The sequence below is a fragment of the Schistocerca americana genome, chromosome 11 (assembly GCF_021461395.2).
Source record: "Schistocerca americana isolate TAMUIC-IGC-003095 chromosome 11, iqSchAmer2.1, whole genome shotgun sequence".
NCBI classification, from domain to species: domain Eukaryota; kingdom Metazoa; phylum Arthropoda; class Insecta; order Orthoptera; family Acrididae; genus Schistocerca; species Schistocerca americana.
Window position 1 is genome coordinate 122163251 of NC_060129.1, and position 27504 is coordinate 122190754.

At 38.6% G+C, this 27504-nt stretch overlaps 1 protein-coding gene across 1 annotated transcript in view; it reads left to right on the forward strand.

Moving 5' to 3' along the window:
• LOC124553360 (zinc finger protein 664-like) overlaps positions 1-27504 on the forward strand; it is a 176056-nt gene that overhangs the window by 65433 nt on the left and 83119 nt on the right. The window contains exons 4-5 of the mRNA XM_047127233.1: positions 7153-7236; positions 13996-14082. Coding sequence (XP_046983189.1) covers positions 7153-7236; positions 13996-14082 — 171 coding nt within the window. The remainder of the gene's footprint in view (positions 1-7152; positions 7237-13995; positions 14083-27504) is intronic.

The following is a 27504-nucleotide window of genomic DNA, read 5'->3' on the forward strand; positions in this document are numbered from 1 at the left end:
TTTAAATAGCAAAATATTTAAGTTAGGAAATTTAACATTCCAGAAAATTCTAAGTAGAATTTGGAAATCCCAGTGCACAGTAAGACTCACAGTTCATAAAACAGTATTGTCATTTTGCCATTTTTGATTATTGGTTCACTGCCTATTGTGTTTTTGTATTTTCTTTACTTTTGCTAAAACATAATAGACTTGTACCTTTGTCAATTTTTGTGACTGGAGCTGCTACTTCTCAATCAAGTAGATCCTCAGTTGGCCTCACAAGAGGTGAGTGCACTCCGTTTGCCAACAGCACTTAGCAGACCCATATGATCAGTCAATGAAGTGCTAGCCAAACCCAACAGCACTTAACTTTGGTGATCGGACAGGAACTGGTGTTACCACTGTGGCAAGGTCTTTGGCAAACTGTCACAAGGTGGCTGTGAAATGCTCGGTGACAAAGTTTCTGATTTCTGAGGGTTTTCTGCTGCCCAGTGGCAGAAATTTTGTTTATTTATTGTATCCTTTAAGTGGAAGTGGACCTCAAAAGAAGAAATCAATACAGTGTCAGGCACAATGTTCTGAAGAATTTCCTCACACACAGCTCTGAAAATTGCAAAATCTCTCTCGCTTAATTCTTTGGTAGCCATCATTTTTTATGAGTGATGTGAAGGTGTCTATGCAAGATTCTTCTTACACTTCTATCAGACAGTCCTAGGGTGGCTGCACTTTGGAGATTACTGGATAGGCACACTCACACACACCGTTTTCTGGCTTTGTTACAGTTCAGGGGCGGCCAGTAGATCTTCTCAGTGCAGAACCTGATGCTCCAAAGCTCGATACCCAAACTCCAGTAGTTTTTCTATCAGGAAGAGACTCATCTCAGCCAAGTTCAAACCAATCACAATAATCGAAGAACCATCAGTACGAATGTACTCATCCACGACAAATGTAGAATGCTCAACTACCTGAGCCATTATGTCTGCTGGAAATGCGACATATACTGCTATCGATTGATACCTCCTCCACATCAGCATCACCACCACAACTCGCACGGTGGTCTCTCCAAAAATGGGAAGTCTTTTTGCCAGACCCTGTACTTAACCTAAATGACACTGTAGTGTTGACAGTGTGACAGCAGTGTTCATTTAGTCACAGGACGAGGGTAAGGGAGAAGATACAAAGATAAGAACCCGAGAGGGATGGGTGAACACATGTTTAATTGTTAAACTATGTATCCATCTTGGATTTTTTCAATTATTCTTGCATCTTGGGAGGGGGGGTTTTCGCTGTGCCCCCAGTATGGCCGTACTTCTGTGTCCATTCTAATTTGTTGCCGGTTGTTAACTTGTGTGACACAACTTGTCTTCTGTGTAGCTTACCAGCCTGTGTTGTGAAATCTGTTGGGTGGTGCACAAGTTCGTAGCATTTTCCATAAGTTTAACAAACACAACAGATGCACATAACAGAGACTTTAGTCATCAAAAATATATTCTGCTTTGCTGTTTACACGGTCTGCCAACACTGGGATATCTTTTCAATCCTGCTATTGTAGAAATCATATGTTATTGAGATAAAGAACTCGTCAAGCAATGTTTGGAGCGCATTTTTGTCCAGAAAGGATATTCCTTAAAAGGTGGTTGAAAGAGAGCAGAAAAGGTAAAAATCTGAGGGCACAATATCAAGTGAATAAGGTGGGTGCGGAACGACTTCCCAACGAACTCGTGTATAGTGTTTTTAGTCAGTATAACAAAATGTGGTCGGGAGTTGTTATGAAGTAGAGTCACTTCACGCAGTGTTCCTGGTCGTTGGTCTCGGATTTTGTGTACAGGACGTCTCAGTTATTGACAATAAATGTCAGTCGTGGTGGTTACACTACGGAGAAGCAATTCATAGTACACCACACCATCAGTGTTCCACTAGGCGTGTAACATTACCTTTTGTGTATGCATGCAGGTCTTTGTATGGGAAATTGCTGCTTTGTTTGGGCTCAGACATTCCTTTCTTTTCTTTATGTTAGCATAAAGAACCATTTCTTGTCAGCAATAATGTTACAGGATAGGAATGTTCTGTGTTCGCGAGCTAGTTGGTGACGAGCGAGAAAAGGTGCACATATGGCCACCCACTAATTTTTGTGGTTTTGGCTTAGAGCATGTGGCATCCATACACCCAATTACTGAACCTTCTCCATTCCATGCAAATGTCATGTGATGGTGGAATGATCACAGTTCATCCCATTTGTCAGTTCTTGAGTACACTGATTTGGGTCATTGTGGATTAATGGATTTAGATGAACTTCATCTTCCTGAATGTAGAGTGTCACTAATGTCAAAATGAACCTCTTTATAACAAGGAAATCATTTCCTTGCCGTGCTCTGTCCATTGGCATTTTCCCCATACACTCGCCAATGTTTCTGGCTGTCAGAAAATTTCAGATTTCTCTACTTGGTACTCCTGTTTCTTGTGTTCACAACTCCTCTCACTATCTCCAAATGACAAAATGGCAATAAGTAAACTCAAATAGCAACAGTGAACTACAAATAAAAATTGTAATCAATAAATAAACTAGTAGCTACCATAATACCAGCATACAAAACAAAAACAGTGCAAACTTATGCACCAACATAATATATCAGTACATTACAAGCAAGCTGATCATTGTGTGTTTAATAACAATAAATGTAGATTAACTGAAAAGTAAACTTGACTGTGTTGTGATGTTAAATCCTTAATTTCTCCTGAAAGAACCCATTAATTAACTGAAGCGATGTGGTGAAGATGAACATCCACAACACTGAAAAGGCACAATAACAGATTGGCAATTTGACAAGGTTTGCCATAAAAGAGGCCATCTGAGAACACTTTTACTGGCTTCAAAATATCAAGAATTGAGAGGGAAGTTGTGGTTCACAGACAAGGCCGGGAATTTGTATGCTCTGTGTGTAATTGCTTTGAACTGGAGTGCAATAGTGGAGGTATGATTTTAAAAGTTTCAAGAATGGTGATTGATCAGCCACTGCACATAACATTCCTGCTGTGAACTGAAAAGCAGGAGGAGAGGAAAGAAGATAACACATCCCCAGATCATTCTCTCCAGGAAACATAAGACAAGATAACAAGTCGTGACAGACAGATAACCAAGTTGGCCACAATACAGCACAATGCAGTACATATGCATGTACAAGGTCTTTCTAAAAAGTATCCGATCTTTGACCAGAAAAAATATTTCGAATACACGATGGGGTTGGGACTCCATTCCCCTTCAAAGTAGGCCCCTTGTGCTTGCACACATGTAGCCCCTTGTGCTTGCACACATGTAGCCCACCAATCCTTCCACTGCTGGAAACAACTCTGGAAGTCTTCTTTTGGAATGGTGTTCAGCTCTGTTGTTGTTCCTCATTATCTCTTCTCTACTCTCAAAACAGGATCCTTTCAGTGGCGTCTTCAGTTTTGGAAACAACCAGAAGTCACAAGGAGCCATGTCTGGAGAGTAGGGAGGTTGGTGAACGGCTGTAATTCCATGTTTGGCCAAGAAATTTAGGATCAAGTGGGATGAATGTGTGTGTGTGTGTGTGTGTGTGGGGGGGGGGGGGGGGGGTCATTGTTGTGATGCAGTTGCCAGTTTTTCACCGTCACCATGTCTGGTCTTTTGTGCCAAACTGCATTGCGGAGTTGCCGGAGAACATCTTGATAGTACTCCATCGTCACTGTTTGTCCTTCCGGTGCATATTCATGATACACAATTCCACAGACATCAAAGAAGACAGTCAGCATCAGCTTGATTTTGCTACTCACCTGCTGCACTTTCTTTGGCCTTCAAGACTCTGGATGCTTCCATTGCAACTGTCTTTTTGTTTCTGGGTCGTACCCGTACACCAATGACTCATCCCCAGTTATCACGGTGTTCAGAAAGCCAGGATCAGTGTTGGTGGTGTCCAGAAGGTCCTGTGCAACGTCAAAATGGAGGTCTTTTTGTTCCGGCAACAACAACTTGGGCACGAATTTCGCAGCCACTTAGTGTATGTTCAAATCATCATGCAATATCGCATGTGCAGACTCTTTACTCAATCCAACCTCTTGGGCCACCTGCCGCATTGTCAAACGACGATCTGCCATCACCAAATTTTGCACGCTCTCAATAACAGCTGCACTCTGAGCAGTTTGGGGCCTGCCAGAACGCTGGTCACTCTCCGCTGATGTGTGGCCATTTTTGAATCGGTTGAAGCACTCCCTAATTTTTGTTACACCATTGCATCTTCCCCAAACACCTGCCGAATCTTACGAATTGTTTCGCTTTTGAGAATCATCAAGCTTTGATGCAGTATCTTTGCTCAACATGTTCAGTCATCTTCAGGAATTGGTAATCCGACAAACACATTGTGTAGCACCTCACTCAGCGACCAACAGGCAGCAACTGACACGCTGGAAGGCAGGGACAAAATTCACACATGCGCATAAAGGCCTCTTCTTTTACTGTGTACTGTGTACAGGGGCGCTGCACTATCATCTCTATTTTGCACAGGAAAATCAAAGGTCAGATACTTTCTAGACAGACCTCGTATATGGTCAGCAGCCCAAGGAGCACCTTACGTTAAACAAGTTTCTCTTTAGTCACCAAGAAACAGAGTTATTTCGAGGAAGTGTCACCCTTCAAAACTACTATAATAAGCTGGGTTCCAGGCACAAAAGTTTTTCCATTGTAAGTTTATCATCAGGGGAACTGAATATAGTGGTCTGAAGATAATAGTGTCTGCATGCCATGAGGAGAATTTCATCCGATGATAACATATGGCTAGGCGACATCTGTGTGTCAAACATTGATAAAAGGGCAGGGGGAGGGGGAGGAATTGCACTGAAAGGGAAGAAGATGGTGGCCATATAAAAGCCCTTCATGTTGATCCAGCTCGTGGTTTCATCCCAAACTGTGTGCTGCTATTTTGCTCCAACAAGTGAGGTGGCTGTCTTTAGGAAATGAAAGCTACAGTTCTCATGGAGCAGTTTTCCAATTTGCTGCTAGAAAATATCATAAACCACTGACTCTTTAAGTAATCATACTCCTGTGTATGAAACAGCTTCTAACATGTGGTTTCTTGACAAATGAGTTCATGTGTTAAATATTTACTTTTAAGCATATAAGTGAGAAAAAGTTTAGGAAAGGGTTGAAATTATGCTTAAAGTTCGTTGCAAATTGATAAGTGTTCTCATTATGAAACACTGGATGAATATAAATTGGGTAATTTGCACTCTAGTTCATGGAGAAGAAATAAAAACTTTGAGGTTCGCCGATGACATTGTAATTCTGTCAGAGACAGCAAAGGACTTGGAAGAGCAGTTGAATGGAATGGACAGTGTCTTGAAAGGAGGATATAAGATGAACATCAACAAAAGCAAAACAAGGATAATGGAATGTAGTCTAATTAAGTCGGGTGATGCTGAGGGAATTAGATTAGGAAATGAGGCACTTAAAGTAGTAAAGGAGTTTTGCTATTTGGGGAGCAAAATAACTGATGATGGTCGAAGTAGAGAGGATATAAAATGTAGGCTGGCAATGGCAAGGAAAGCGTTTCTGAAGAAGAGAAATTTGTTAACATCCAGTATTGATTTAAGTGTCAGGAAGTCATTTCTGAAAGTATTCATATGGAGTGTAGCCATGTATGGAAGTGAAACATGGACGATAAATAGTTTGGACAAGAAGAGAATAGAAGCTTTCGAAATGTGGTGCTACAGAAGAATGCTGAAGATTAGATGGGTAGATCACATAACTAATGAGGAAGTATTGAATAGGATTGGGGAGAAGAGAAGTTTGTGGCACAACTTGACCAGAAGAAGGGATCGGTTGGCAGGACATGTTCTGAGGCATCAAGGGATCACCAATTTAGTATTGGAGGGCAGCGTGGAGGGTAAAAATCGTAGAGGGAGACCAAGAGATGAATACACTAAGCAGATTCAGAAGGATGTAGGTTGCAGTAGGTACTGGGAGATGAAAAAGCTTGCACAGGATAGAGTAGCATGGAGAGCTGCATCAAACCAGTCTCAGGACTGAAGACCACAACAACAACATCTCCTGATTTGTGTGTCGTACAGTGATATGATGTTGCAGGTAGTTTCAGTGATATATCTAGATACTATATACAAAGTGTATTGCAAATACAGTAAGTAATTAAGAAGTAATAAATTAAAATGTCATGCCTGATGATGAAATTTGATGGGAGGAGCGGGGGGAGGGGGAGATTCTCAGTGGCAAAAAGTTCCAGAAAGGTGAAATTATGTACAAAGTTTGGTCAAACTATGGACTTTATATGCTGACCTCGAAGGAAGACTGAAATGGATTATTCACAAAGATGTGCCTGACTGTCAAGAATTGAGAAAAAAAACTATCAAAGTGAGAGCCAGAATGAGGATAAACGAAACAGTGATAGATGGGATATTAATCTTATGTGCACATTTGTTGAGAATGCCAGATCATGGATGGCCAGGGAAAATTGCTGAATGGAAACTGCCTGGCAGATGGAGACGCAGCAGACCGTGACCTTCTTGGAAAGACTGTACTTCAAAATAATGGAGCAACATGTTATCAGTTCATCTTTGTACTAATTAATCCCGTGTATAAGAATAACAATAACAAAATAACTAACATAAGCAATGTGCTCAGTATTGTCAGTTATTACATAACTATGCTTCACTGATATCAGTTAATAAGCAGACTTAGAAAGTAGGTGTGGTGCATCAGTGCTCCCTTCCACTTGCTCAGAAGTTATTTTAATCATGCTATAGAGATGTACAAAATTATATATATCTGACAAAAATTATTTTCCATCTTACGTATTTGTGTGTCAGGTGAATTTATATGTTGTACTTGAAAGAGACAGAGATAAAGAATTGTGAGTGGAAGATAAATTGTTAGAATTGTGCATTGCGTACATCATTACTTTAAAAGTTTTGATGATATTTATTATAATAATAATATATAGTAGGATATGTACAAACGAATTTATATGTTTTGCATTATAAATGATTGTATTAACCTCAGTATTCCTTACGTGTCCACATATGGTGAAATGGGTGTCCCCAACATATGTTGATACAGACAGATTGCAATATCACTTTGTCCTCTTGAGACATATTAATGCCTCACGTTTAATTGCCCAGTGAATGTCCATGTTTTCTCTGTTCCAGAGTTCTGTAAATTCTAAGATGGGGTCCAATTTTAAACTGGAGAATGGAGACATAACGACCATCACAATACCAGAAGATGAACTTGTAAGTTTTCTAAATGTTAGTATAAAATTAAGGAAAATATTGTTTTTATATAAAAATGTCTGGTAGGTAGTACTTGTTTTGTGAGCACAAAAATTTTGACCAAAAGGGAGGCAAAAGAATATGGACTCTTTATATCTTAGCCATTTTGTTTCACACAGTTTTATTTATTTTACTTTTTGTGTCAGAAAAGGAATCCTTTGTTTCAGAGATCTAAAGATTTGTTGCTTATTTCTTTTCCACAGAAGTAACTGGCTCTTTCATGTGTGAAATATCAGAATAAAAGTCCGACTTCAGTCATAATTCTTCAGTGTTTTGAACATACTTTCATTTTTAGCACAAAAATTACCAATCAAAGAGACTGGAAGCACTCGAGACAGTAATGCTGACAAAACATTTGTAACGAACAATCATAACTCTCCTCAGTGAGGTCTTCCACTAGAGTACAACCCAACTTTATAAATAAAAATGCCCAACTGGAGTGAGTGGTTGTATAACTCCCCTTATTGTTTGTGTTGTACAGGCCGTTTTGATAAAGGCTGAAGGAGTGAGTGTAGGCTTCCCAGGGCAAGCTAAATTTTTACATACTCACATGTTGGCCAGCATGGTGCATGGTATGGATTATCAGTCATTTCTTTCAGCACAACAAGTGGCATACAGGATGACCTTAAGGCTTTAATAGATGCTAAATACTTACCAGCATCTAAGGTTCTGTTGATTGGAATGAACAACCTAATAAAAGTAACTTTTTTTTTTTTTTTTTTTTTTTTTTGCAAGAACACTACTCAGATGAAAGTTAATTAAGATTTGCTAAAGGCATATGAAATTGTTAAAAATTTATACATCGGTAATCTTATTAAAGCCCTAGGAAAAAAATATTTTATTTTCTATTTAATTTTTTTCCACTTTTGTGCGACCAATAATTCAAAATAAAATGTTATTTTCATTAAGAACTATGCTACAGTATTCTTCATTAATATTTCCATTTGGCAATAAATACAGAGTTTATAAATAAAATAAAAGCAAAAAAATTGCTACTAACAAGAACTGAATCAATAATCTCATGAATACACATTATGCGTTCAGTTTCCACTGAATTTTTATAAAGTGCAAATGTTTTGTACTTCATAGAGCTTGGAAATCTTCTGATTGTCAGAAGTGAGGTTTTTGAGTTCTTTTCCTTGTTCCTCTTTTTTTTCAGAATTTTGTTGTACTGCTTTAGGAAATTGATATTTGGGAACTGACGTTCAAATTCTGTAAGTATGAAGGACACTGAAGAGGGACTGTTGCTAAGTCCCAGTGTCAGTCACAATTATTCTGTCGTCAAATGAAACTGTATAAAATGCATTGTAGTAATAGTCCATCAGAGCAGCTTTTTTATATACTTTTCATTTATTGCTACATGTTTTGAGCATGACTAATTTCCAAGCGGTACGCAATGAGATAGTAAATGCCAGTTTTTAAAGGTGATTTACTTTTGTTTTATTATATAAAAAAATTGCCAGGAGCAAGTAGCATTCACACACTGAGGGTTTTGTACAAACTTAACTGTGTATGTAAACAGTGAATCCAATTCCAAGAGTTGAGACTACTGGCAATTTTTACCTGTTGTCGACATTGATACTGGTGAGGTATTGGTCCTAGGGATTCCAAAACTTTTGAGAATGTTTTAATTTCAAGTTTGAAAACAGGTAACAAATGATAAAAGAATTTTTTTTCGTGTGATATAATTACAAATCACCAATTTTCTGATTTTTTTCATCTTTACTTGTACTTTGAAATCTTCATGCTTCTACGTCATTTGGAAGTACCCTATCAGTTTTAATGATAAGAGTTTTCGAGAATCAAAATTTGTGACATAAATGGCTGATCTTTTGATTGCATTGACTTTTTATATCACCAAAGGACCAAAGACTTCAGTATGTGACACAAATTTGAACTTGATACGTCTACCCTTTCCTGAGAGAACGGGGGCTTAACAGGTGGATGGACAAACAGACAGATAACAAATGGCCTTTCTTCTTTCTTTTTTCCTTTGTTTTTTTTATGTGTGATAAAATTATAAATCCACAATTTTCAGATTTTTTCCTTTACTTGTACAGTTAAACCTAGTGTCTCGCCAAAGTTAATGCTTCTAAGCCAACAGGATGTACAGGAGTGGTTTGATAAGTTCTTGGAAATACCACGAGAGCTCAGCACTAGCACAACAAATTGTTCATGTGATATTCATTGGACTGTTGTCTGTCAACACATGCCACTTCAGTGCTCTTGGAAGAGAGCCATGGTGGTGACATGGCTCTGTTGTTCCCACATAGTGATTTGCGAAGATGGAAAAAAATCGAGATTTAGACAGTGATTAAGCACTTTGTTAAAAAAGATATGAAAGCAAGGGACGTTCACGCTGATTTCCAGAATACACTGGGGGATTCTGCTCCTTCATATTCAACTGTTGCCAAGTGGACAAACGAATTTAAATTTGGTCGGGAGAGCTTAGATGATGATCCGTGCAGTGGTCGGCAAGATGTGTCACTACTCGAGGAATCATTGCAAAAGTGCACAAAACGGACACTTGCCAGATATCATCTGAAAGGGTATACAACATTTTAACTGAAGCCTTAGAAATGAAAACATTATCTGCAAGATGGGTACTGCACTCTTGACACTGGATCATAAATGCATGAGAATGGTCACATCGGAACAGTGTTTGCCCATTTTAGGAGAAACGAACAAGGTTTTTTTGCACTGGTTTGTGACCACAGATGAAACTTTGGTGTACTACTGTACCCCAAATACAAAACAACAGTCAAAGCAGTGGAAATATGCTGATTCTCCGCCAAAAAAGAAAGCAAAGACAGTTCCTTGCGAGCGATATGAAGGGATATGAAGGGGATTCTGTTTGTAGATTATCTCTCTACTGGGCAAATAATTACTGGAGACTACTATGCTAACCTCCTGGACAAATTGCAACAAAAGATATGCGAAAAAAGGCCAGGTTTAGCAAGGAAGAAAGTCATCTTCCATCAAGACAATGCACGGCCACACAAATGTGCCGTCGACATGGCAAAATTGCACGAACTAAGGTAAGAATTGTTGCCACACCCACCTTATTCACCTGATATGTCTCCGTCAGAATTCCATATCTTCCCAAAACTGAAAATTTTCCTTGGTGGATTAAGATTCACTTAAAACGAAGAATTGATAGCCGGAGTTGACAACTACTTTGCAGGCCTGGAGGAAACTCATTTTTGAGATGAGATCAAGGCACTGGAACATCGTTGGACCAAGTGCATTAAACTACAAGTAGGCTACATCGAAAAATAAAAAAGTTTCAGTGATGTAAGTACCTTTTTTCTGTTCGGTTCTGAGAAGTTTTCAAACCACCCTCGTACAATGTAGGTCTTGATGAGTGTGTTTGTAGAAATCAAAATATGTGACATAAATCACTGTATCTTTTGATTGCATTAGCTTAGAAGCTTCACGTTTTTACATCGCCAAGGGATCACCATATGCCTTAATAGGTGAAATAAATTTCAACTTGATACATGTACCCGTTCCTGAGAAAAAAAGGTTTTTAACAGTTGGAGAGACAGTCAGATAGCCAGATGGACGACAAAGTGATACTTTAAGGCTTTCATTTTTACCGATTGAGTTATGGAGCCCTTACAATGGCTGAAAGTGATCCATGCTTGGAACTGGTAGCAATAAATAAAAAAGATATATAAAAAAGTTGGTCTAATAGATAATCATTACAATGCATTACACACAATTACTGCCTACAAAACAGCATACAAAAGAAATATTCAAAAACTGAAATTGTATTTTTGTAATAGGACCAGTAGGAACTACTGTGTAAAAGTACTGATGTTAAACATCTAAAAATGGGACTTCAGGGCTTGAACATAGTGTGCTTTTCAGAAAAACCCACAGTTTGTAGATTTTTTCCCCTTTGCATATTTTTCATAATTTGGATATTGAAATGTGCAAACTTTTGGGTTGTGGGCACCTGTGTATGTTTTATTTGTAACGTTCAAATGCCCAGGGAAGTGTGTTGGTATCCTTGTTGTTCATGTTGTGTATTAATGACTTAGCGGACAATCTTTCTGCAGATGATGTAGTTACCTATAATGAAGTACTGTATGAAAGGAGCAGCATAAATATTCAATCAGATCTTGATAAGATTTCAAAGTCGTGCAGAGGTTGGCAACTTACTTAAAATGTTCAGAAATGTACAACTGTGCACTTCACAAAATGAAAAAATGTAGTATCCTATGACTATAATAACAGTGAATTATATAGGTTCAGTTTTGGGTAAGGCAGGTGGTGGACTTCGACTTATTGGTAAAATACTTGGGAAGTTCAACCAATCTACAAAGGAGGTTGGGTAGAAATTGCTTGTGTGGCCCATACTAGGATGCTGCTCAAGTGCGTGGGACCCATACCCGATATCAGTAATGGGATACTGATTGTATACAGAAAGGGGCAACATGAATCGTCACAGGTTTGTTTTACCTGTGGGATAGTGTTATTGTGGTACTGAAGAAACTAAACTGGCAGATAGACGTAAACTGTTCCGAGGAATTATACTAACGAAGTTTCGAGAACTGGGTTTAAATGATGACCTTAGGAGTATACTACAACCCCTACTTATTGCTCAAATAGGGATTGTGAGGAGAAGATTAGAATAATTACCGCATGCACAGAGGCATTCAAAGAATCATTCTTCCCACGCTCCATACATGAATGGAATGGGAAGAAAACCCTAATAACTGGTACAATCGGACATACCCATTGCCATGTACTTCACAGAGGTTTGCAGAGTATGGATGTAGATGTAAATGCCATCATGATATATCTCCTTTGTAACTTCCTTTGTGTCGGACCGAGACTCAACTTGGGACCTTTGCCTTTTGCGGGCAAGTGCTCTACTGACTGAGCTACCAGAGGACAACTCACGACCCATCCTCACAGTTTTACTTCTGCCAGCACCTCACCTCCTACCTTTGGTGAAGTTTGGAACATAGTAGATGAGGTACTGGTGGAAGTAAAGCTGGGTCATTCCATGTCAATTAAACTAATTTGAGAAAATGTTCCAGCTGATAGTCTCAGATTTGGCTGAAATTTAGCACACCAATGCTACCAAGTGTGGAACACTCATGTACAAAATTTTAAGTTCCCGTGCCAATTAGTTCCAGAATTATGGCTTGTGAAAGAAGGTGACGTGACCCGGAAATTGCAACCCGCATCTGGCAATCTATCTTCAGGCCCAACTTTGGTCTTAATAACTTTGGAACTATTCCACACATTCCAGTGAAATTTTTACAACCCAGTAACATCCACTTAGAGAACACACACTATGAATCAAAACACCAACAACATATTTCTGAAGGAAAATAAAAAATTCCAAAATGTGATTAAAAAAATGTAATACGTTAAAAGGTACATATTGTAGGTGCCCTCCATGCCAAATATAATTCACTCAAAAGGGGTATAAATTTTGTTGTTGTAAGCTTAATGTGACCTAAACACACACAGAACTCATCTTGCCCATATCAATTACACAAACAGAGTTACATGCACACGAAAATACAAAAATTTGAAAAATTACCTGAAAAACATGTATTTTCAAAGTGTGGTAGCACAAAAGGGACAAGTGGTATCCAAGCCAAATTTCACATACTGCATAAGTAGACCATAATAATATATATCTCAAAATTTCAGCATGTTATTGCAAGAGATTTGTGTACAATGGAAGTTGACAGAGCTATTTGGTGATGTGGCCATTGTTCCACAACACAATTTTGTAAAAACATATCGTAAACTGTTCTGCCTCTTCTTATCCTCTCCCACAACTGTTAAATCACTAAGCAACAACATATAGACAGATTAACACAACCTATCATTAATGTTTACTGCACCTTAACTGCTAAAAACCAGTTGATTGTGCTTCGAACAGAAGTTCTCCCACACTTAAGCTACTGTACTCTGTACATTGAGTGGCAAATTGTACTGTCTTCCTGACACTGTGGTAGGAACTGGAACTGTCATAAGAATATGTTCAAAAGGTATCCAACAACTGTCTGCCAAATGTGGCCAATGAAATGAATTATATTTGGCATAGAGGGCACCTACAATATCCTACAATATGTACCTTTTATCGTATTACAATTTTTAATCACATCTTGTAATTTTTTATTTTCCCTCAGAAATATGTTGTTGGTGTTTCGATTCATGGAGTGTGTTCTCTAAATGGATGTTACTGGGTTGTGAAAATTTCACTGGAGTGTGTGGAATAGTTCCAAAGTTATTAAGACCTGAAGTTGGGTTTGGAGATAGATTGCCGGATGCGGGTTGCAATTTCCGGGTCACACCACCTTCTTTCACAAGTCATAATTCTGGAACTAATTGGCATGGGAAACTAATACTTTGTACACGAGTGTTCCACACATGATAGAATTTGTGTACTGAATTTCAGTCAAATCTGAGACTATGAGCTGAAGCCCCTGGTTGAACTGACATGGAATGACCCAGCTGTGAGGAGGACAGGTCGTGAGTTGTGCTCAGGTAGCTCAGTCGGTGGAGCACTTGCCCCAAAAGGTAAAGGTCTCGAGTTTGAGTCTCATTCCAGCACACAGTTTTTATCTGCAAGGAAGTTTAATATCAGAGCACACTCTGCTGCAGTGTGAAGTATTCATTGTGGAGCTATTTTTGTAGTTTGCACACCAAATGAGGTGCCATGAACTAACTGTTTGTTTCTGTTATCAGAATTCCGTGAACGCACAGCTGGATGCCATATTGGAAGCGGAGAGAGTGTGTTGTCCAGCACCGCTGCTGGTGCCTAAGAAGGAGCCGGTGAGTGAACAGGGGATCCGTTCACCCTCTGCACTCCTCCATACTTTGTTTATGTATTTGGTCTCTGCCCCAACTGCAGAGCACATTTGAACATATATAGCACTTATTTTCTTTTCATTTCCATAATCAGTGTGTATATGTACTGTCAAAATCTGCAAATTTTTTCATCTGGGAGAAATTTGGGGAAAATGTGGGAATTTTGTAGAATTCCAGGAGTTTTTTGTTCGTTTAGTTTTCGGTTACATTTTTGTAAGGCCTTGTAGTGTAACATAGAATTTTACTTAAGCCCGCTACTGCTGAATAGTACTGCAATAATAAAACATAAACGAGAGAATAACACGAAAATAAAACTTAAGTTGCAAAGAAAATGCACAATTTACAGCAACAAAACACAGTGCACCCACAGGCATCTGTTGACAGCAAAATGTGTAAAAGGCATCAGGATGAGGACTATGCAGTACTTCGTAACGACAAACTGCTTTTGATGAGTGTGACATCATACCATTTACATTTCTAACAGGTTGCAGCAAAATATTGTGAATGGTGGTTTGAGAAGCATTACTTTTAAAGTAAATTTTCTTTTATGCAAGATGAATTGCGTTATGTGAGAGAACATGGAATGAATCAAGGAGAATTTGATTTTCATTCAAAACTTAACACATTGAGAAGCAGCCACTTATAAATATTTTGGACCAAGAACACCAGCCATTTATTGCATTATTTACAATTTTACAGGCACATTTGTGTTTGATATGTCTTAAAGTGTAAGACACGCTAAAAACACCAAGCATCGGGCTAGTTTTTCATATTTGCTTTGGTTCTTTTGTAGATTACAAATTATGCAATAACAATGGTAAAAGTTATGATTATATTTTATTGATCCTTTATCTCTTGTGATCCTTTATTGATTATTAAATAGCACAAGGTGAGCTCTTGAGCTATTTCACACGTAACTGATTCGTCTATGGAAAAGTCGAAGTGCTCGATAGAACGTGTATTCACCAGGTAACTCATGAAACGTTCGGTGCACAGCCGTGAAATTTATAACTGTGCTTGTCAGAAATATTCAGCTGCTGCAATTTAAGCTATGCTCTTAGGATCCTGTCTAACTACACCCTCAGGGAAAAAAAAGAAGAAATTTTAATCACCATTATTATATATGGAATCTTAGCTTTTGTTGTATTGATACTGTATGTATATTAATTTAAACCTTTAACTTTCCCTATTTGTGTGTTCGCTCTACTTAACAGTGGTGTTGCTATTGGGTGACTTTATCACACGTCCTATGAGCTGAGTAACTGCTGTCATTGGCTGGAACGACCATGTGGCACGAGCTATGGTTGGCTGACAAAATCTGGATTTCAATTCCTTGGAAGCTACTGTTTCGGAATTCATGTTTATACGTTCATAATATGAAAATTACATCGTAAATGTTGCTGTGCCTCTGAGGTCTTTCCAAAATGGATTGTTTTTTGCTAAGTTTCGTTTCCTAAAGTGGGAACAGTTTTTATTACGGTGTATAAAACCTTCAACATTCAAAAGATTGATAAGGTTTACTGCTCCAAGAAAAGTGTATTGTCATTCAACATGGAAAAAAAAAAGTGCCTTCAGCGGGGTATAGTGCATTTTCACCCAGGAGAAAGTGTATTTTTAACCAGGAAATCTGTGAAATGTTTCTTTTCCTTTCTTGTTCCCATACACATCCAGATAATGCAAATAAGTTGAAGATCTAACTGGTCTCATTGTTACATCTTACATCTAAGATATTTATCCTGAAGAGCTTTTCCAGCTTTTCTTTTTCTCTCTCTCTCTCTCTCTGTGTGTGTGTGTGTGTGTGTGTGTGTGTGTGTGTCACGTGGCTTCTGTAGTCACCGGTTGTCCTTTACCCAGCTTGGGACTGGCAACAGTAACTACTGTAGTGTAACATATCACTTTTGGTAAAGCGAAGTATTACCCTACATCTACCTGGTGAAGAACGATGATCGCAATAGTGAAAGTATTTGTTATAATTAATTTGTTTGGGATTGTGATCTGTTCGGAAGTTGTATCATTAGTGCGTGTACACTGGCCTTGTAAGACGACATGCGTCTCTGAGGTGGGATGACGATGGAAGTTTTGCTACACATTGTGTTACCTGCTGGTTGGGCAATTACTCTGTGCTTTGACATCCCAACTCGAGAAGCGAGTTGTGCCGTCGACAAATGGACGTGCCATAACAATCGTGGTTATGAGGGGTGGTCAGTTTTTAGCTCGAGATAGTTACCGTAATGTCTCGCACAACCACCACCACTTACTTTTATGGTGGTCCTTTGTGGGTACGCTAGTCAAATTTCATGTCTCCAGCTTCGTTAGTTTTGCCGCTAGGATGTGTTGTATACCATAGTGTAAGCAAAGCGGTGAATATTGAAAGAATCCAGAAATGTGCTATGATTGAATATCTTCATTTGAAGGGAATGATGCCCAAGGAAGTTGGGGAAGACATGCGGAATACACTTAAAGGACAGTGGTCCGTCTTATGTGACAGTGAAAACTGGGTGTCTGACTTCAAACGTGGAAGAACGAGTGTGGAAGATGTGTCAAGGAGCAGAAGGCCTGTCACCGTTGCTACTGGTGAAACAATGACTGCAATTCACGATATGATTTTGTAGGATCATCAAACAGTATTGCAGCGCATTGAAACTGCATTTGGAATCTCTCATGGGCGTGCTCATGACATTGTTGTGGATATTTTGGGAACGTGCAAAGTTTCGTCTGTGGGTTCCAAAATACGTGAATGCAGATAAGGGACAGGAGAGTATTGTGAAGAAATCGTCTGTCAATTTGAAGCAGATGAAGACGGCTTTCATGCAAGGTATGTGACAATGAATGAAACGTTGGTTCACTACTTTAATCATGAGACAAAACATCAGTCACAACAATGGAAACGCCCTTCATCCCCTACCCCAAAAAGAATTCTGGGTGCAAATATCAGCCAGTAAGGTGATTGCATCAGTCTTCTGGGGTGCAGAAGGGGTAATTATGGTGGATTACTTGCAAAAGGGCGTAACTATCAGTGCATCAGACTACTGCACCCTCCTGCGCCATTTGAGAGAAGAAGTAAAGAAAAAATTGTGCAGAAAATTGGCGTATGGAGTTCAGTTTTATCAGGACAACACGTCTGCGGAGAAAGCCCTCACAACACTGAAAAGTCCGCGCGACTGTGAGCTCGAACTGTTACATCATCCGCCATGTTCTCCAGATTTGGCTCCATCAGACTTTTATCTTTTCCCAAACCTATTAGATGATGTCAAAGGATGACAATTTGACAATGATAATGCAGTGATTGATGCTGTGAACGCTTGGTTGGACTCGAAATCAAAGGTCTTTTATTTCAATGGTTTGCAGAAGTTATCTGAGCATACCCACAGGTGTGTTAATGTACATGGGTATTATATTGAAAAATAAATTGATATTATGAAATTTCTGTCATTCTTTATTTGTTAGGCTAAAAGCTTTTCAACCCCCTTCGTATCTCAGGGAAGAAAAAAGAAGTTTCATTCCATCATTGAGATTGGTGCAGAACTGTCATTAACAAGGGAACCTCCCCATCGCACCCCCCTCAGATTTAGTTATAAGTTGGCACAGTGGATGTTGTTGTTGTGGTCTTCAGTCCTGAGACTGGTTTGATGCAGCTCTCCATGCTACTCTATCCTGTCCAAGCTTCTTCATCTCCCAGTATCTACTGCAACCTACATCCTTCTGATTCTGCTTAGGGTATTCATCTCTTGGACTCCCTCTATGATTTTTACCCTTCACGCTGCCCTCCAATACTAAATTGGTGATCCCTTGATGCCTAAGAACATGTCCTACCAACCGATCCCTTCTTCTGGTCAAGTTGTGCCACAAACTCCTCTTCTCCCCAATCCTATTCAATACTTCCTCATTAGTTATGTGGTCTACCCATCTAATCTTCAGCATTCTTCTGTAGCACCACATTTCGAAAGCTTCTACTCTCTTCTTGTCCAAACTATTTGTCGTCCATGTTTCACTTCCATACATGGCTACACTCCATACAAATACTTTCAGAAATGACTTCCTGATACTTAAATCTATACTCGATGTTAACAAATTTCTCTTCTTCAGAAACGCTTTCCTTGCCATTGCCAGTCTACATTTTATATCCTCTCTACTTCGACCATCATCAGTTATTATGCTCCCCAAATAGCAAAACTCCTTTACTACTTTAAGTGTCTCATTTCCTAATCTAATTCCCTCAGCATCACCTGACTTAATTCGACTACATTCCATTATCCTCGTTTTGCATTTGTTGATGTTCATATTATATCCTCCTTTCAAGACACTGTCCATTCCATTCAACTGCTCTTCCAAGTCCTTTGCTGTCTTTGACAGAATCACAATGTCATCGGCGAACCTCAAAGTTTTTATTTCTTCTCCATGGATTTTAATACCTACTCCGAATTTTTCTTTTGTTTCCTTTACTGCTTGCTCAATATACAGATTGAATAACATCAGGGAGAGGCTACAACCCTGTCTTACTCCCTTCCCAACCACAGCTTCCCTTTCATGTCCCTCGACTCTTATAACTGCCATCTGGTTTCGAGAAAACAGGAAGAAGTTGTGTGGAACTATGGAAAAAATAAGCAAAACATACAAAGTGAGTAGTCCATGTGCATGATAAGCAATATCAAGGACATGTGAGCTCAGGAGCGCCGTGGTCCCGTGGTTAGCGTGAGCAGCTGCAGAACGAGAGGTCCTTGGTTCAAGACTACCTTCGAGTGAAAAGTTTAATTTTTTATTTTCAGACAATTATTATCTGTCCGTCCGTCCGTCCGATGTGAGGTAACTGCGCCGTAGTATGGGGACGCTACACCTAAACTGAAAAATTTGAAAACGTTAAAAACATATGTGTTGACAGAGTACAGGGAAAACTGTGCGACTGTGAAACTGTTGCATTCATTTGTTGCAGTTTACGTGACAAACTCTTATGTTTTCATCACTTTTTTGGGAGTGATTATCACATCCACAGGAAAACCTAAATCGGGCAAGGTAGAAGAATCTTTTTACCCATTCGCCAAGTGTACAAGTTAAGTGGGTCGACAACATATTCCTGCCATGTGACGCACATGCTATCACCAGTGTCGTATAGAATATATCAGACGTGTTTTCCTGTGGAGGAATCGGTTGACGTATGACCTTGCGATCAAATGTTTTCGGTTCCCAACTTTCATCTACTAATCGCACGGTTTTGCGGTGCGGTCGCAAAACGCAGACACCAAACTTATTACAGTGAACAGAGACGTCAATGAACGAATGGACAGATCATAACAGTGCAAAAATAAAAGAAGTAAATTTTTCATTCGAGGGAAGACTTGAACCAAGGACCTCTCGTTCCACAGTTGCACATGCTAACCACGGGACCACCGCGCTCCTGAGTTCGCATCATCCTCGATGTTGCGTATCTTGCACATGGGCTACTCAGTTTGTATATTTTGCTTATTTTTTCCACAGTTCCACACAACTTCTTCCTGTTTTCTCGATTGATCTGTGTTCAGTTTTTCAAGGCCTATCCACTGTGCCAACTTATAACTAAATCTAAAGGGGGTGCGATGGGGAGGTTCCCTTGTAAGTACTGTCAACTTGAGTTTATGTTACATGAGATTGAATGTGTGGACATTCCCTTGTATCATCAGTTCAGTTGTCTTTAGTCTAAAGACTGGTCTGATGCAGCTCTCCACACTACTCTATCCTGTGCAAGCCTTTTCATCTCCAAATAACTACTCCAACCTGATCCTTCTGATTCTGCTTACTTTATTCATCTCTTCGTCTCGCTTTCCCATTTTTATATGTCACATTTCCCTCCAATAGAAAACTGGTGATGCCTTGAAGTCTGAGAACGTATCCAATCCCGATCCATGTTGTGCTCGGCTAGTGGGAAGAATGGTTCTCAATATGAAATTTGTTTTTATACAATTAAAAAAGGTATCATGTAGAAGCAAGATGACACTTTCAGAAAAGGCAAACTGTTAGATATTTATGAAATAATGAGGCATACAAACTAAAGGGATTTAGACCTTCCACGTGTCTTTTCATTGTCAGTCATTAATTGGTTTCTGGGTGCATATCCTTGGTGACAAAACATATGGTGTGGTAGACAATTAACAGCAAACTTGTGTTATTTTTCGATTTCATTCTGCCACCTTGCAGACACTTGTATCCCTTTGAAACACATAATAAAAGCTGCAAGTACCAATCCACCAAAAAAATTAAATGTGTAGTGATTCAAGCTCCTTTTTTTTTATGTGGGGCATTCAATAAGTAATGCAACACCTGTTTTTTTTTTTTTTTTTTTATCTGAAAGTAGGTTGATTACATTCATGATTTCAATATACACTTTTGGCTCCAAAACCCAATTTTTCAACACAATCTGTGTTCATTGCAATGGCTGTACGCCACCTTATTGAGGGCCTGTATGCCTAAATGGTACCACTCTACTGAGGCAGTAACCTTCCCATCATCCACATATTGCTTCCTGCCAAGTGCATTCTTCTTCGGGCCAAACAGATGGAAGTTGGAAGGTGATCGGGCTGTAAGGTAGATGAGAAAGAACAGTTCAGTGAAGTTTTGTGAGCTCCTCTCAGAAGCGCAGATTTGTGTGAGGCCTTGTGTTTTCACAGTAAAGGAAACGTTTGTTTGCATTTTGTGGTGACGGAACACACTGAAGTCATTTCTTCAATTTCGTTAGGTTTCCACAGTACACTTCAGAGTTGATCATTACACCATGAGGCAGGACATCAAATGTTGTTGTTGTTGTCTTCATTCCTGAGACTGGTTTGATGCAGTTCTCCATGCTACTCTATCCTGTGCAAGCTTCTTAATCTCCCAGTACTTACTGCAACCTACATCCTTCTGAATCTGCTTAGTGTATTCATCTCTTGGTCTCCCTCTATGATTTTTACCCTCCACGCTGTTTATCGTCCATGTTTGACTTCCATACATGGCTACACTCTATAGAAATACTTTCAGAAACGACTTCCTGACACTTAAATCTATACTCGATGTTAACAAATTCCTCTTCTTCAGAAACGCTTTCCTTGCCATTGCCAGTCTACATTTTATATCCTCTCTACTTTGACCATCATCAGTTATTTTGCTCCCCAAATAGCAAAACTCCTTTACTACTTTAAGTGTTTCATTTCCTAATCTAATTCCCTCAGCATCACCCGACTTAATTCGACTACAGTCCATTGTCCTCGTTTTGCTTTTGTTGATGTTCATCTTATATCCTCCTTTCAAGACACTGTCCATTCCATTCAGCTGCTCTTCCAAGTCTTTTGCTGTCTCTGACAGAATTACAATGTCATCGGCGAACCTCAAAGTTTTTACTTCTTCTCCATGGATTTTAATACCTAGTTCGAATTTTTCTTTTGTTTCCTTTACTGCTTGCTCAATATACAGATTGAATAACATCGGGGAGAGGCTACAACCCTGTCTCACTCCCTTCCCAACCACTGCTTCCCTTTCATGCCCCTCAACTCTTGTAACTGCCATCTGGTTTCTGTACAAATTGTAAATAGCCTTTCGCTCCCTGTATTTTACCCCTGCCACCTTTAGAATTTGAAAGAGAGTATTCCAGTCAGCATTGTCAAAAGCTTTCTCTAAGTCTACAAATGCTAGAAACATAGGTTTGCCTTCCCTTAATCCCCGATACCTCACAACAAATCTTGCAATTTTTCAACCAAAATTGGTCGAGAAAAAAAAGTGTTTCATTACTTATACGTAGCAGCCTTCTTTCTAAAATGAGCACCATCTGGCTGCTGCTGTCAGCTGCTCGGTCACTCGTGCAGCAACATGATCGTAAATTATGTACTGCTGAGTCGAAACATTATTATCACTGCTACCCGAGATTGAATGTTGGCTGGTTACGTAGTGGACATGTGACATGCTGAGAAGAGTATATTACCAGAGCAGGGAAGAATGAGAATCATTTTGGATATTATACAGGCAAAAAGGGGGGAATTTTCTGATGTAAGCAACTTTGATCCTGGGCACATTGTTATGGCCCAGTGCCTGGGAATGAGCATTTATAAGCAATGAAGCTGGTTGGCTGTTTACGTGCTACTGTCATGAGAATGTATTGGATGTGGTCAAAGGGTGGTGAAGCCACAGGTAGGCAACAGTGTCAAACATCAGCACATCATCACAGAATGCAGAGGTTGGAGGTTCGCCTACTCTATAAAGTGGGATAGGCAGTGATGTGAGGCAGATCTGGTGGCAGAGAACAAAAAAGGTGGTCCAGGCACAAGTGTTTGGAGCACACTGTCCAGTGCACATTAATGAATGTAGGACTCCACATCAGACAATCTCTGTGTGTTCCATTGTTATCGCAACAACATCGTCAATTATGAGCACGTTTTCTTTCAAAATAATGAAAGATAAATGATTTTTAGTTTCTGTAGACATTTTATTAAACCACGAACTAATGAGTCCATGACACAATTGATACTTCTGCATTAAAAGAGCAATCTAGATTGCAATAATATTTTATTAATGACCAGTTTCAACTTCACGTAGCAGCTTTCTTTCTTAAATGAGCACCATCTGGCTGCTGCTGTCAGCTGCTCGGTCACTCACACAGCAACATGACCATAAATTATGTGTGAAGATGGACTCTATTCTTTCGGACATGTGCCAGGGAACAGATACCCTTGGCGATCTTGCAGCTCTCGAAGATTGAAATCCAGACCTTTAGCTGCTTACAGGCGTTAACAAATATCAATGGGGACAGTTGAAAATGTGTGCCCCGACTGGGACTCGAATCTGGGATCTCCTGCTTACATTGCAGATGCTCTATCCAACTGGCACGCTCCCCGTGAGATCCACATTTCCAACGTATTGTCAACACACTAGATTTGTAGTGCCCCTGCCCACTATACTCATTACTTGTGGCAGTCAATCTACTGATTCCCTTAAGAGTTCGGGCATTGTGAGTGCATCCGTATTGAAGATCATTGGCCGGTAAGCCTTATCTACATGAAGACGGTGTCTGTTCTTTCGAACATCTCATATAGAGGTAAGTCCCTGCAGTCACACTATCCGCTGTGCCCTCGCTGGCTCAGTGAGATAGAGCGTCTGCCGTGTAAGCAGGAGATCCCAAGTTTGAGCCCCAGTTAGGGCACCCATTTTCAACTGTCCTCGTCGATATTTATCAATGCCTGTAAGCAGCTAAAGGTCTGGATTTAATTGTAATTTCATTCATGACCATAAATTGGTGCAGGCAGTGAGCAGTTTACAATAATGTTGCTGCGTGAGTATCCGATGAGCCACAAGAAACAGTCAGATGATACTCATTTTTGGAAGAAGACTTCTACGTGAAGTCTAAACTGGTCATCAATGAAATATTACAGGGTGCAAACACCCAAACACAACTGGTAAAAGCTCAGGAATTTTTTCATCTGGAAAAAACCGGGACTTTTTTAGAATTCTGGAAATTTTCCTCATTTTAGTTTTCAGTCAAATTTTTGTTATTTGACTGAAGAACTGATACTCTAACAAAGAATTGTGCTGTAGCCCACTATTGCAGAACAATACTATATCAGTAAAACATAAATGAGGGAGTAACACCAAGATAAAACTTAAATTGCAAAGAAAATGTGCCATTTATGGCAGCAAAACACAGTGCACACAGAGGCATCTGCTGACAGCAAAATGTGTCGAAGGGCTTAGGACGAAGTCTGTGCAGTACTGTGTCACAACAAACTGCTTTCAGTTATTGTGTCGACTTAACTATTTATGTTTCTGATAGGTCGCGGGAAAATATTGCGAAATGTGGTTTGAGAAGTATTACCTTCGAAGTAAATTTCCTTTTACAAAAGTTGAATCATGTTACGTGTGTGAATATGCGATGAATGTCTTAAATCGCAGAGTGTTTGAGTCTCATTCAAAACTTAACACTTTGAGGTCCAGCCACTTAGAAAAATTTCAGGCCAAGAAAACCAGCCATTTTAGCCATTATTTACAATTTTACTGGCACATTAGTGTTTGATATATCTTAAAGAGTAACACATGTTAAAAAGACCAAGCTTCAAGCTTAGTTTCTCATATTTGTTTTAGTTCTTTCATAGCTTACATATAATGCAATAATGATGTTAAAAAATATAATTATCCTTCAGAAATCATGTGAGGTGAATTCTTCAGCTATTTCAAACATAAATGGTTTTCCTATGGGAAAAGTCAAAGTGCTCGATGGAGCATTTATTCAGCCAAGTAATCCACAAAATGTTCAATCCACAAAATGTTCAGTGCACAGCAGTGGAATTTATAATTGTGCTTGTCAGTAATATTCTGCTGCTGCAATTTAAGCTGTGCTCTTAAGATCCTGCCCAACTGCGCCCACGGAAAAAACAGCAAAAAGTTTTTGATGACCAATATTGTATATGAAAGCTAATCTTTTCTTGTAGGTACACATTATGTAAATTAATTAAAATGATTAATTTTTTTAGTTGTGTGTTTGTGCTTATTAATAGTGATGTTGCCACCTGCTGACTACATCACATGTCCTATGCTCTGAATATCTGCTGTCATTGGCTGACAAGGTCATGTGGCATGGGCTGTGATTGGCTGACAAAAGTGCATCACAATCTCTATTTCAGTGCATCAGAAGCTACCGTGCTGCATTTGGTGGAATTCGTATTTATACTTTCATGATACGAAAATATGCAGTGTACATGTTGCTGTGCATCAAAGATATTTTCAAAACATGTTGTTTTTCCTGGGTGTTATTTCCTATAGTGCTGGGAAGTTCTATGCCAGTATCTAAAACCATTACCGTTTGAAGGATTGATAAGTTTTACAGCTCCCATGGAAGCATATTGTCACTTAATATGGAAAGACTGCTCTTTCACCCAGGAAAAGCATATTGTCACTTAACATGGAAAGAATGCTCTTTCACCCATGAAAAAGTGTATTTCCACTGAAATATGGCTTCCCGGCTAAGACACAAGTTGAAAATATGGTCACTATTTTTTATTTACTTAAATTTGCCATATTTCATGACAGTACCTTTTCCGTTAGACGTTTGCAAGGCGATATTAGTCTTGGCTTCAGTTGTCTAAGTATGATTCCACAATGCATCTATGTCAGCTGCAGAAATGACGTGGTTCAACGTGTTTCTCTCATTTTGGTGTTTCAAATACAGTTTCTTCAAATGCATTTTCTTCTTTTTAGTTAATACAAAAATAATAGTAACATAATTCAAAATTATTTATGACTGCGACCTTCACATTGTTCTTCCGTCAACGCACACCAAGAGTTAGCTGCCGACTGCCTATAGTCAAAGATGACTCCATCGTCAAAGATATTTTACACAGTTCACAAGTTTCCACTTGTAATCAGTCTCTTTGCTATTCTTCGATACATTTTCTAATAGTAATCAATATGCTTTTACTCTCAAAAACAGAAGTAAATTAACATATAATAAGACAAATTATAATAAATTCTGACAAAAATATAAGAAAACGTTTACAATTCGATATCGACAAATACGGTAAAAAAAAATAACATCTCCCAGATCCATTACAACTGCTCCCCAGGGCTTTTGTTGTTATGGACATATACAGCAAAATCCCGACCACACTCAGTGATGGATCTGTATTATACAATTAATACACTAATGGTGCAGTCTGATAACCTCTTCCAAATTTGGACTCTTTGAATCTGTGGACTTGTTACTGGCTGTTGTTGCAATGATACTTCCCCATCAATCTCATACACAAAAAAATTCAAGTAAAGAAATTATTTGACATGACAAATATACATGGTATAAAACATACATGAGAAATATTCTAACATACAGATTGAAAATAATAGGAAGGTAAAACTCATTTCCTAGAATAAGATTTAATTAATTTTTTTTAATATTAATGTTAATTTCATTATGCTTACATATTGTAACAGTAAAAATGATACTGGACATATATAGTGTAGTGTTTTTTTTGTATATTTTTTTTTTGCTTATGATTTTCTTTTTAAATTTTTTTTTACTCATGTTTTTTTTTATTTTGTATTTTTTTTTCGTATGATTTTCTTCTTTTAGTACTGCTAAAGATACATCAGTATTATCTAAATTTTTTGCAATTATTTATGTACACTTTCCTCTCTACTACAATATTTCTACAAGTCACATTCTTGTGAAGAGTACTTTTGCTCCCCACAACATCAGTATAAACAACAATAAACTGCTCATATATCATGAGGCTTTATCTAAAATTGGTTTTGAAACTTATACCTTTGCATGCATGTCCTCACATGCATGCCTTCACCCACAGGGAAGACTTAGCTTCCAAAAATTAGAAAAATTCAGAAATGCTCACTATGGAGACTTTTTTTTTTTAAAGTAAAAATAAATCTTTGTCTCGTTCTTTGTTACAACAGTGTTTTTTCATCAGTTTCAATTAACATGTGACTTCAAATTATTTATTTATACATGCAAATTTACACACTTGGTTGTACAGGCAGTTTTGTTCTAACAAGCGTATTCCAGTGGAGGACTTTTGGTTTAGATGATAATAGGTTATTTAAATTTTGAAATTATGATTTCTGTTTATACAGTTTTAAAGAGACAACATTCCTGAGACCAAATACTTTCTTTGACTTAGGATACACCAAACGATAAGCATTAGGGTGTGGATTTTCTATGACTTTTCTCATGCTTGAGCAACATTCTGCTTGCAAATGCTATGGTACAATGTATCTCTACTCTTTCTTGAAATAACTCTGCTCCAAGCCCATAATTACTGCTATCAGTGTTCAAACAAAATGGTAAATTAAAATCAGGTCTGTGTAATAAGTGTTGCTTCCTCATCTCTTGCTTAATTTTATCAAACTCTTCCTGACAACTTTTATCCCAAACCCAAACAGTGTTTTTCTTAAGTAATTGACGTAAACATGGTGCATTCAGACTCTGAACACATATGTTTTTGGTAATAACCGCATAACCCAAAGATCGACTTTAATTGTTTTTTAGTCTTAGGAATAGGAATTTCTGAAATTGCTTTAATTTTTTCTGGATCTGCCAAAATTCCCTTGTCTGTGACAACATGACCCAAAAATTTTAACTCAGAAACTGCAAATTTACATTTCTCTAATTTCAATGTCATCCCCCCTTTTCTAAGTTTTTCACAAACTGACGTCAAAATCAAAAAATGTTCCTCCCAATTTTGCCCTGTAACCAAAATGTCATCTACATAAATTATCAGTTTAGACGCAAGTTCTTGCCCCAGTACATGATCCAAAGCTCTTATAAATTCGGAAACAGAAGAATTTAACCCAAATGGCACAACACAATATTGGTAACTTTTACCATTGTACAAGAAAGCAGTATATTTTCTAGAATTAACCGAAAGTGGTACCTGATGAAAACCCGAA